Source organism: Sparus aurata, chromosome 4, assembly GCF_900880675.1.
Source record: "Sparus aurata chromosome 4, fSpaAur1.1, whole genome shotgun sequence".
Lineage (NCBI taxonomy): Eukaryota > Metazoa > Chordata > Actinopteri > Spariformes > Sparidae > Sparus > Sparus aurata.
Genome location: NC_044190.1, coordinates 25,923,230 through 25,933,991, shown reverse-complemented (window position 1 = coordinate 25,933,991; position 10,762 = coordinate 25,923,230). Strand labels below are relative to the sequence as shown.

The window sequence follows — 10,762 nt, the reverse complement described above, 5'->3', positions numbered from 1 at the left end:
GCTCAACTATGGCAGTTTTCTTTTCTTGGTTTGGGGTTTGTGGTGTAGCCGCCCTCGCTCGTGCTTGTTTAGAGTTGAGTAGTATGAAGATTCATACTGCAACCTATAAATTCTCTCAACTGTCAGAGATTTTTGTTTGACTATTTATACAGAAGTAACTTTGTCCTATCATTTCTACGGTTTATAGAAAACTTCAGTGTCCGCTGAGGGGCAATTTGTGGTACAGCACAAGCACAGAACATAGACACATTTAAAAATTAAAAATAAAAAACGCTACATCAGACTGACCAAAACAGCAGAAACCTAAGATAATCTGTAGCAGGCTTCATCAACGTCGACACAGACCAGGCAGACATTCAAAGTGCATGTCGACATTTATCTTAAAGTTTCATAACAGGCAAACCAGGCAGCTTGTCGAACTAAGACATTGTATTTTTTTTTGCTCAGTTGGACCTGCACGCACACAATATCACAGGATAGTAAATGAATAAACAGAGTAGGAATTTGTGATCAATGTTCACAGGCCCGTCTGCGAGGCCTCACACCAGGTAACAAAGTCATTCAGAACTGGGCTTCAGTAGGCCAACCGAGGCTGTATCATCATCAAACTTAATGATTTAATGTGTCTGCTATGACAACAATCTGTTTATGAGATAGACCAGCGTCCCCAGTGTTGCAACTCAGTGATCATATTGCACTTTTATGATTTTTGTACCTTGATTATGTTCAGGTATTTATTAAGTTGAAGCATTAACCAGAATTTTTTTATTTATACCAATTAACTGTTTCTCTTTAAGTCATTAACTAATAATGAACTAAGTGGTCTAATTGATGTTGATTAAAAAAAATCTTCATATCAGGGACTAAATTCAAAACTGTGATGTGAGCGATTAGCGGCCATGTAGCTGCTTTCATTAAGCATCTAATAAAATGACAAGAGTGCAGGTTAAACCTTAAGCAGGAGGGCTCCTGACTGAGGGAGTCAAAGCATGCTTTCCTGTGTCTGTAGTTAAAGAGGATGAGCGGTTCTCTGTGAAAAGCAGAGGTATAATAAGGTTAAGAGTCTAAAAGTGTTTTTTTTTTCATGAAAGACATTTTCAGAAAATTGTGAGAAAACCCACTAATAATAGAGGTAAGTAATAAAATGAAGATGGTGCTCCAGTTTCAGGGTCTTGTTTTGTTCACGCTGACTATCATGGCTTTTCAGAACTGTCGCTGGGAGTTCCTTCATTCATGCCACTTGGGTTTTGGGTTTGTGGCCCTTCTCTAATTAGGGCCCACTATATAACTGCAGGACACTTCATCCCACAAATAATGCAGCTGATTCTGGAAATTAAGTAACATTTCTCAGTAACTGCGTGCATGACGATTACATTTTAAGTAATTTATCAGCTCAAATGAAATGTTAGTATTTTGAAATGTAATATATTCAGACTTTCGACCTGCTGGCTACTAACATGGTCCTCAGGTGCAAAGATTAGCTGTAAACACCCACTGAGCTCCTTGCACTGCTCTATCCAAGTTAATTAGTTAGGAACTTTATTGTCCAAGTGGAAAATTGTCTTTGGCTTTACCTCATGAAACAACACTGGACTACAAGCAGATGATAATGAGCAGAGACACAGTATCAACAAACAACTTGATTTCAAACACATGTACACAGCAAACGGTTAAACGTATAGATTTTTAAAAATCATTTACACTCAAATAATTTAGAATCGTACATTGTTTTATGCATAGAGTTATATCAATTTAAATACTAAAGCTAAAAGACATTTTGAAACAGGACCCCTCTATGAGGCAGGGAAATTGCAGGAGCCTCCTTAAGCTTCCAGTTTAATTAAGTGTTAGTGGTGCATATTTCCAAAAGAAATATGTAATTAATTAAATTACCCAAAAAATAATTGCCACCCAGTAAACCTTTTGAGCACCCTGGGGTTGTGGGTCGTTCCTGTTTTTCTGTGTGGATGTCTTCAATAGGTCAGGTGTGTTCGCCCATTTTTTATTCATTGAATCCAACGGGAAAATAAATACTGAGTGGCACCAGCTAACACAATTTTGTCGGGGGACAAAGTGTGACAAGAGCAGCAAACAAATTAATAAAAGTAGCAGCTTGTAGAATTAATAGTGGAATTCAAAAGACTTGTGTCAACTTATATTTCTGCTTGTCGGCGGAGTGAGTGTTCAGCTAAAGCTAACGTTATAGAAATGAGTTCATATCGTGTTCAAAGAAGTATTCAGGCTGAACTTTGTACTATGAAATGTTTTTGTAAAGAGAAATGAGACTGAAAGTTGACCTAGCTGACAGCTAACATATTATACATTTGCAAAACACATTTGTTGTATAATCTAGCCAGCTATTTAGCTTAGCATTAGCTCTAACATTTAGCTTTAAATTACTAAAGTTGAAACCATCTCCACTCCTTTGTTCTTATCAGGCTCCATTTACCAATGATGTGTAATACTTAATTTATGGCTTTATTGGTGATCAACTAACAATTAAGGGGTCCATTCTGCAGTTGGCTCAGTTGTGGTTGCCAGATTGGGAAGAAGCTCTTTCCAGTTAAGTAGGTCAAAATCATAAATAAAGAGGAAGTTAGTCCTGTTTATCAAACAGATATTCTGTCATACATGCTCCTGTGTTATTTAAATGTTAATAAATATTTGATCAATGTAGTTTGCAGGTGTAATACATTGTCAATAAATGGATATTGGTTCAGATGTTCCAGGATTCTTTTACAGAACAGACAGGTTAACTTGATGAGTTAAGCTTACAGAAAGACAAGACCAATAGCAGGTGAATGTTTGGTGATATAAGGCATGAAGCTCAATCAAAATGTGTAGATATATGCCTTAATTATTTATAAGATGATAAAGCAAGGAATATATTTGTTTATTTATTTTTTGTTTCTCTGTCAGTATGGTGTTTGGTTTTTGTTTGTTTATCTCTGTTAGTTTTTTCTTCTTCCCCAAATCGTACTATATTCATTCTCTGTAGATGCTTTTAGACTTTATATGATGAAATAAAAATACATTTTAAAATAAATCATCCAAGGATCGTGAACGCAACACATGAATGTTTTACTACAGATCCATAAATCACCTGTGAAAGATCAAGCACTGATGAATCTAACCTACAACATATGAATACTTCATAGAGGCGGATTCATCTGATATATTCTATCCAACCGAACCATGAAAGATTAAAACTACGAGTCTTAAAGAAGTCTCCGGGTTAAACACACGCCCTGCAAAGGACACATCGAGATTTCTGGGGAAAGACTCGCCTCTTATGATTAATGTAATACCTCTCCCCTCAGAAGGAGGCAGTGGCTGATGAATAATAAATACCCTGAGCACGCCCATTTAATGTTTATTGATCATCGCTCGGCAGGGCCTATCTGACCACAGTCAGATCCAGTCTGGATATGGCGTCGCTGCACCGACACAGGATGAATTTTCACCTCTCCGTGGGAATCTGCCAGGCGCATACCGGGACTGCACTTCTTGGTCGTCGTCGCTGTTAAAATACAATTTAAAAAAAATAAATAGAAAAAATAAAGTGGGATCATACATGGCGATGGAGGACGTGGAGAACAATCCAGCGGTCGTGGCGACTAACACCCAAGCGGGCATCAAGAAGGGAGGTGATGTCGGAGATAACGGGGCTTGCATAGACAGGCAGCCGGACACGGTGGTCCACCAAGCGGGGCTGAATCAGACTGCAGGTCGCGGCAGCCGCAGTGGTCCCGGAGCTCACGCTGCGACGGGGATCCGAGTGCTAAAGGCGAGTCATGACGGAGAGGGGTCCGGGGGTTGATTCAAGCAGGACAGATACATCTCTAATATTGTCTTACATGTCAAGGCTTGTTTCTTTTTTGTTTCTCTTACATTGCAGTGGGTGATTAAAACAGGGTAAAGTGCATGAACGCATCCTTGTAATATTATGTAACGAGGCTGTGGTAGTCCAGTGATCGGCATTCTCTTGGTTGATGATTGATATGTGGATGATTGCCATTAAATGAGGAATGTACCAGAGCCAATTAACAGCCACACACACACACACACACACACACACACACACACACACACTGGAGGCTGTTGGGAGCTTTTATATGAGAGGCCCACTGCTTTACAGTTCTTCTATGACATTTTGGGGCAGGACACATGATGTGTAATGACATATAAGTCTCTGAGGTAGCTGCTGGCACACACACACACACACACACACACACACACACACACAATCTCAGCTGTGCTATTCAATTATGTGTATGCCTCACTCAGTTATTCCATGAGACAGAATCTTAAACTAAAAATAGGTCACCCTGTTAGTAAGTGCAAATAAAATCACGTTTCTATCTTAGGTATTGTTTAACAGATGACGGCTCTGAGCACTAGTCCTCCTCACGCCTGTTACCATCAACATGAAATAGGTTTAAGTGAGGAAGTGCTCACGTCACATCCAAACCTGGACCTGCCTGCCCGTCTTTGCAAAAAAAAAAAATACGTCCACGTTTGCACCGGATACAGTTTGTGTTGCAATTACATACCGTATCATCGTGACGTCGACAAAAGTCCTCCACAGCTAACTGTAAAACTGAGCCAGGTCAGCCACTCAGAGTCACCAGGAGGTAGGGACATATATTGTGAATTTAGATGCTCCTGACTCGGAACAGGTTTACTGAGCATGCATACTCTAAACCAGTGTGGCCCTGCTTCAGATCCACACTGTGACACCTATTTGAACCTGGGAGCTGCCCTGTGGTGCTACACAGAGCATCTCTAGTTAATGGGGTTGACCACTGAGTGATTTTACACCTTGACAGCGGCGGATGAGGAAAGGTTGTTTTTTTTTTTTTTTCCAACAGGTGTGGAATTTAAAAATGCCACTGGATAAACAGGTCTTGCTTTAATGGGAACCCCAGATCTGAAAGAGATCTTGGCGAATGATCGTTTAACCCAAATCCTGATCCTTTCCCAAGTCTCGTGAGAGTTCAGCAAATCTTAGGTCACCATCAAGCGTTTGCTGGAATAAAGCTGCTCCAGCTATGATGGTGAAAGTGAAAGATTGTTCTCTACCTCAGGTACAAAATAGTCTCAACTCAAGGTCCACTCACTCACTTGCCCGAGCAAAGTCCGTTTGTTGACAGAGACGCTTCTCTAATACTAGAAATGAATTTCAATTAAAAAGTGAACAAATTCCATTTCCATTTGAAAATTTAGATTTTCCAGGTTCAGTCATGTGTGACAGGAGTTTGCAGAGGAAAACTTATATCTAGTGAGACTCTTTTAACCTTTCAAAAGGCAGAAAGAATCTAAAGCTTTATTCAGATTATATTACTTTAATATATATTTATTAACTGGCAACTAATGTGAAAGTGGCAAGTCATTCAAACAAAACGTATATTTTAATGCTCTATCTGATGAGGAAAGAATTTCCCAATTAATTCACAAGTTTATGAAAAAAAGTTTATTAATTCAAAGACTTTAATTATTAAATGATGTATAAAGTAATAATACCATACATGTATCTGTTACAGCTAAAATGAGTGCTTGACAATTGGTTTGAACAAAATCAATTTTTTCATCGTGATTTTAAAAATAGTTTTGGATCCCTGAAGTTTCGATAACAGAATCCATCAATAGCTGCAACCATAACTGCAACATCATCCAAGCAGAAGTCGTCATGGAGCCAGTCGATGTTTTGGGATGGTTGATCTTTAAATCGTGAACTCTCACTCTGTCACTCAGCTCCTCACTGTAACTGGTGGTCCAGCTGACGGTTCCTCTTCTGATTGAACTTTCCAGAGAGGCCCTTGAATTTATTATGAGGTACCCCTCCTTCTCCTGATCGGCACACTCGGGAACAAATAGCTCTAAGGCCTATTGGTTATCACAATTCAATATGGGAAAGATGGCTTAATTTTCAAACATTAATGACGGCACCTTCAAGTCGACAAACATACGTCACATACAAGTAGGAACAGTGAATAGAGGTCTTTGTGTGCTGTCTTTTATGAGCAGCTGATGTTACAGACATTTTATAATTTTAGCTCATCAGTCCTTATTAATGTCAAATTTAGAATAGTCTAACGTTACATAATTTTCAGGAAAAACATTAGGCCACTGCACATCCGGCGAACGTCCCCGCAAGTGATTAGGGCGAGAGCGAACAACAACAACATGATATTCTGGCTCCTGTTACTAATACAGTCACATAGTCCATCCTCAGTGTGAAAAACATGAAAGATTTCTTTTTATTTTTCTTCAGTGCTGCTATTAACAGGTTTGTCAGAAAATGTAGAGTTTGGGAGAGTTAAGTCTACAAAGTTAATCATTTGCAGGTGTCACTGCAAGTATAACGACTTGAATTCCCAGCCACACCACCCGTCATGGTTGTCAGACGTGCTGATATGGATCTGATGCCAATCTTTGTGTCAAAATGACTCTTTCTGTGTCAGCAGCGCAACATGAAGCGGAACGGGAGTCGTGGCTGTGTGACAAGGAAAAACAGATTTGGATCACGAGAGCGGGACTGGCTGAAGGGGGACACCCAGCGGGGCTGTGTGTGTCTGTATGGGGGCACAGTGGACCCCCAGCCACCTGCCCCCGGCCCGCAGGCCTCCTCCACTCCTCAGACAGACCTGAAGCTGGTGCTCTGCTCCACCACTACCACGGTGGAGGAGCTGTGCGCACAGAGGGATGGACAGGGACTCTACGTTCAGCTTCACGGAGACTTAGTCAGGTAAATACTCACTAAGTTAAGTCAATAAAGCTATGTAGTCCTTTGAATTTGAGCAGTTAAATGGTGTTAAAAAGTTAAGGATGGTTGTCTGCCTCAGTCAAGGGCGATAGCAGGAGTAATCCAAGTACCCTGTTACCACTTACAGACTATCTAACATGCTGCAGTCCTGCGTCAGTGTCTTTACCGGATCCATTTCGAATACAATGATGCCGTGAAGCATCTGCCAGCTTGCAGCTTAATGTATCATCATGTACTAAAGTGGAAATGGAAAAAAAGTGAAAGAAACGGAGAATGACTTGAAGCGTTGAAATAAATGCTTTGAGATGCTGTTATGCAAGTACAGCGCAAGTGAAACGTGAGATGTTCCGCAGCTGGTTTAGACAGCTGCATAGGTTCAAATGGAAGCACATCTCTTCCATCAGACACACAAGAAGCACAGCTGCAAAGGGAAGAATAGCGGACAGAACCTTCTAACAGAAAGCAACTAAGATGCATTGTAAAATATATATATATATTTTTTTCTTTTCAACTGGGAAATATTGACAAGCAAAAAAGAAAAATCCACCCACCTGCCTCACCCATCTTGGGAGCCCAAGGAGCAAACAGAAAATATAAAATAATAATGGAAATGCAATAAACCGGGACCAGTGCCATTATGTATATTGTATAAATATACCAAATATATCAGTATATATTCAGACATGCCCGCATCAGTCGACAAGGTAAACACAATAAACACAGTCGACATGCATAATAGGCATCTGCTCAAAAACAGTTGAACATTTGGAGTGGCATCTAAGGAGAAACAGAGCACAGATAAGGCTATTCCATATATAAGTCCTGTTGTAATATAGACTAATAGTGGTAATATAGAAAATCATGAAATAATTAGTGTAGAACTGACATAGATACAAATGTAATAATAAAGAGTAAATGCTTCCAAGCAGTTTTAATAGTCAGAATGTACATTATATGCTCCAGTCTACATCAATAAATATCCTAAAGGGGAAATGACTGCTAAAGTGTATCAGGTATAGTCTTAAATTAACATTAAAGGAGACATATTAAGCAGAGGTTTTGGGTTCCTTATTTTCTAGAACAGGTTTAAATACTTAAATTCTCAAAAAACACATCAGTTTTCTCATGCTGACATCACTGTCTGAGAAGCTCTTTTTTTAACTCATGTCTTTTTAAGGCCCCTCCTCCTGAATACCCAGCATGCTCTGATTGGTCAGCTCACACACACCTGAGCCAGCAGTGCTCACTGTGCCTCTGGTGGGCTAATGTGTATGACACGTGGAAGTAGTGTGATGTCAAGAAGTCACAAAATTAAAGGCACGTCTACTGACGAGGTGTTTCAGGCACTTGTCATTTCTGCAGGAGAGAGTAGCTCCTGTTGATACAAACTTTGAGCTTTTTAACTTTAAAGACCTTATATATGCACAAGAACAAATGTAACACACAGAAGGAAAGTAAAAAAACATAAAAGAATAACAGGTCTCCTTTAATGTGTTGAAACTACGGAGAAGAATCTGTCCCTGGAGGCCCTGAGTGACTATTATATCTTCTAAGACGCTTTACGTTGATTTTTCAATGTATAAGATTTTCCTGGTCGCAGAAGTGGTGTCATAAAATCAAATGATGTTTTTCAAGTCAATGACCGCTGCACTGGGGACCTGCTGCAGTTCAGCGCACCTCACCAAGGAAACCCTCAGGGAGCATGACTGTACGCCTGTTTCAGCTTCACAAGACATACGTTGACAGAAATAGCAAATGACCCCTTGATTATCCGTGAAAGGATAAAAAGCTGGTCCACTGATCCGTGACCAAGAAGGAATCTGCGCCGTTGCTGGTTTGCTTTTTCTGGGAAAGCCTGTGTGAAGATATCAGAAAGGAGAGTCTAAAATAAGAAATCAGACATAGCTGAATCACAGTGGTTTATGGCTTTTTCTGTGTGAGCCTTTCTGTGTGTTCAGTTGTTGTTTTTTAATGACGTGAGATATTGAGACAAAGCAAATCATTAGTAGCTGGAATCATTGTAGAGAATAGTAAATGGATGTGGGCAAAAAAAAAAAAATGTCTGGTAGGTTGTGTCATAGTCGCACGGGAGATATTCTGACTGGAGGCTGTTATTGACCTTATAGGCTGGAAGCTAATGGTGTTATCAACTAATAGCATATTAGCCAACTTCATTATATCTGCGCTGATTAAAAGCTGTAGGCTTTGCAGCGTAATGCAGACCGGTAATAAATGAAAGGCCTCTGGTAAACGCGTGGATCGGCTGTGTTCATTCAGTTGACATTCCAACAGTGCAGCAGTCGAATTTGCGGTCTGCCAGCGGGTACAACCAGGTGGATTTAAATTTAATATTTAAGTCTCCAACAGCCAAACACAGGGCTTTGGTGACTTAAGACCCTATGATTTCTTTTTAAGCAAAGAAAAAAAAATCCCTCCAGACAGACAGCACACACTGTCAAGACTGTAAAGTCAAGGTTGCGTTAAATGCATTTAATTAAAAAAAAAAAAAAATGCATGTGTTGATGGAAAATGCATGAGCCAGGACTCCATTTATGTTTGACCTTCGTGCCCTATATTTTTGTTTCTCCCTCTTGTAAATATCCTCCTTTCAGCTAAGTGTTCTATTTGTAAAAGGTCTTATAAGTGTGATTGATAAAAAAAAGTGTGCTGTGTAAATGAGCATCTGACACACACTGAGCTGCTGACAGCACTGAGACGAGCACTGAAGAAAGGATTTGTAACTGAGGGTATGATGGAAGGGATGGAAGCTTTTTTTAGTGATTTTCTTTTTATAGCTTGTAGTAATGTGCTGCTTACAGGAAGACACGGTCTGGGTTCTTTCCTGCTTAAGGAACATTCTCATTGGCACAAAACTCCCATCTAATATACATTTGCTAAGGCAGTATGGCTGATAGAGGGCACCCATCCCTCCATTCATCCATTCTTGAGCCACTTATCCTGGTCGGAGTCACAGTGCCAACATGGCGAGCACAGCAGTCTGCTGCTCTTTTTCCCAGCGACAGCCTTTTCCTTGGGGGATCCCTAAGTGCTCCCAGGGCAGATGGGATATGTAATCCCTCCGACATGTTCTGGGTATGCCCGGGGTTTCCTCCCAGTTTGTCATACCCAGATCACTTCCAAAGGGAGGCTCCCAGACATCTCAGCTAGCTCCTCAGAGGAGCTAATGGCTTGATAACACAGGGCTCCCAAATCACTGAGCTCCTCACTCTGAAATGTAAAGTGAGGCCAGCCACCCTGCAGAGGAATCTCATCTCGTCTGCTTGTGTCTACAATCTGCGTGGTGAGGGACCGGGCCAATTGCAATTTAAGAATACCCCTGTGATTGGTCCTGAAAAAACAGATAGAGTCTCACACAGGATCGGGACACAGTGTCAAATACCTGAGTCAGTATGGGAGAAAGATTTACAGGTGAATGATTGAAGGTCAGTCAAACCCTGGTCTGGCACACAACAAACTAGCGACCATTTTGTAATGGGATCACAGTCCGACCATAACTAGCGGGTTGGCCATCATTGAACACCTGTAAAGTTCATAATGAATGAATGAATCGGTGCTCATGATGAATGAGGGACAGGAGCGTGAACACCCCCTAATTCTCGCCCCCCTTGTTCAGATCCCACCTGTCAAGTTTAAGTTCACTTGATTTCCTGTTTTATGTTGACAGTTTATCCTCGTGTGTCATGTTCTGCTGTCCAGTTCCTGTCTATGTCTTTTGTCCTGCTCTTTCTCTGTGTGCAGCTGTGTTTCTCTTGTTCGTTAGCCCTTCTTTCCGGTTAGCCCGTCATTTGTGTCCTCTGTGTCTCTTGTGTTCCCACTTTGTTCTCCATGACTCCTGGTTCTTCGGTTTTTGTGTTTCCCTTTTGTTTTTTCCTTTGGATGTTCCTTTGCCAGCACCTCGTTGTTTGACTTTTGGATTTTGGGTTGTGGACTTCGGTTGAACGCTTTTAGGACTGTAGTATGGCTAAGCTTTGTTTT

General features: G+C 40.7%; 1 protein-coding gene across 2 annotated transcripts in view; it reads left to right on the top strand.

Annotated features, from left to right (window-relative positions):
- Positions 1-3,337: 3,337 nt before the first annotated feature.
- phlpp2 (PH domain and leucine rich repeat protein phosphatase 2) overlaps positions 3,338-10,762 on the top strand; it is a 42,759-nt gene continuing 35,334 nt past the window's right edge. Inside the window, exons 1-2 of one of the 2 annotated variants that reach the window (XM_030414659.1) lie at positions 3,338-3,787; positions 6,465-6,748. In XM_030414659.1, coding sequence (XP_030270519.1) covers positions 3,575-3,787; positions 6,465-6,748 — 497 coding nt within the window. In that variant the 5' untranslated portion in view covers positions 3,338-3,574. The remainder of the gene's footprint in view (positions 3,788-6,464; positions 6,749-10,762) is intronic. The other variant, XM_030414660.1, reaches the window with a different exon arrangement.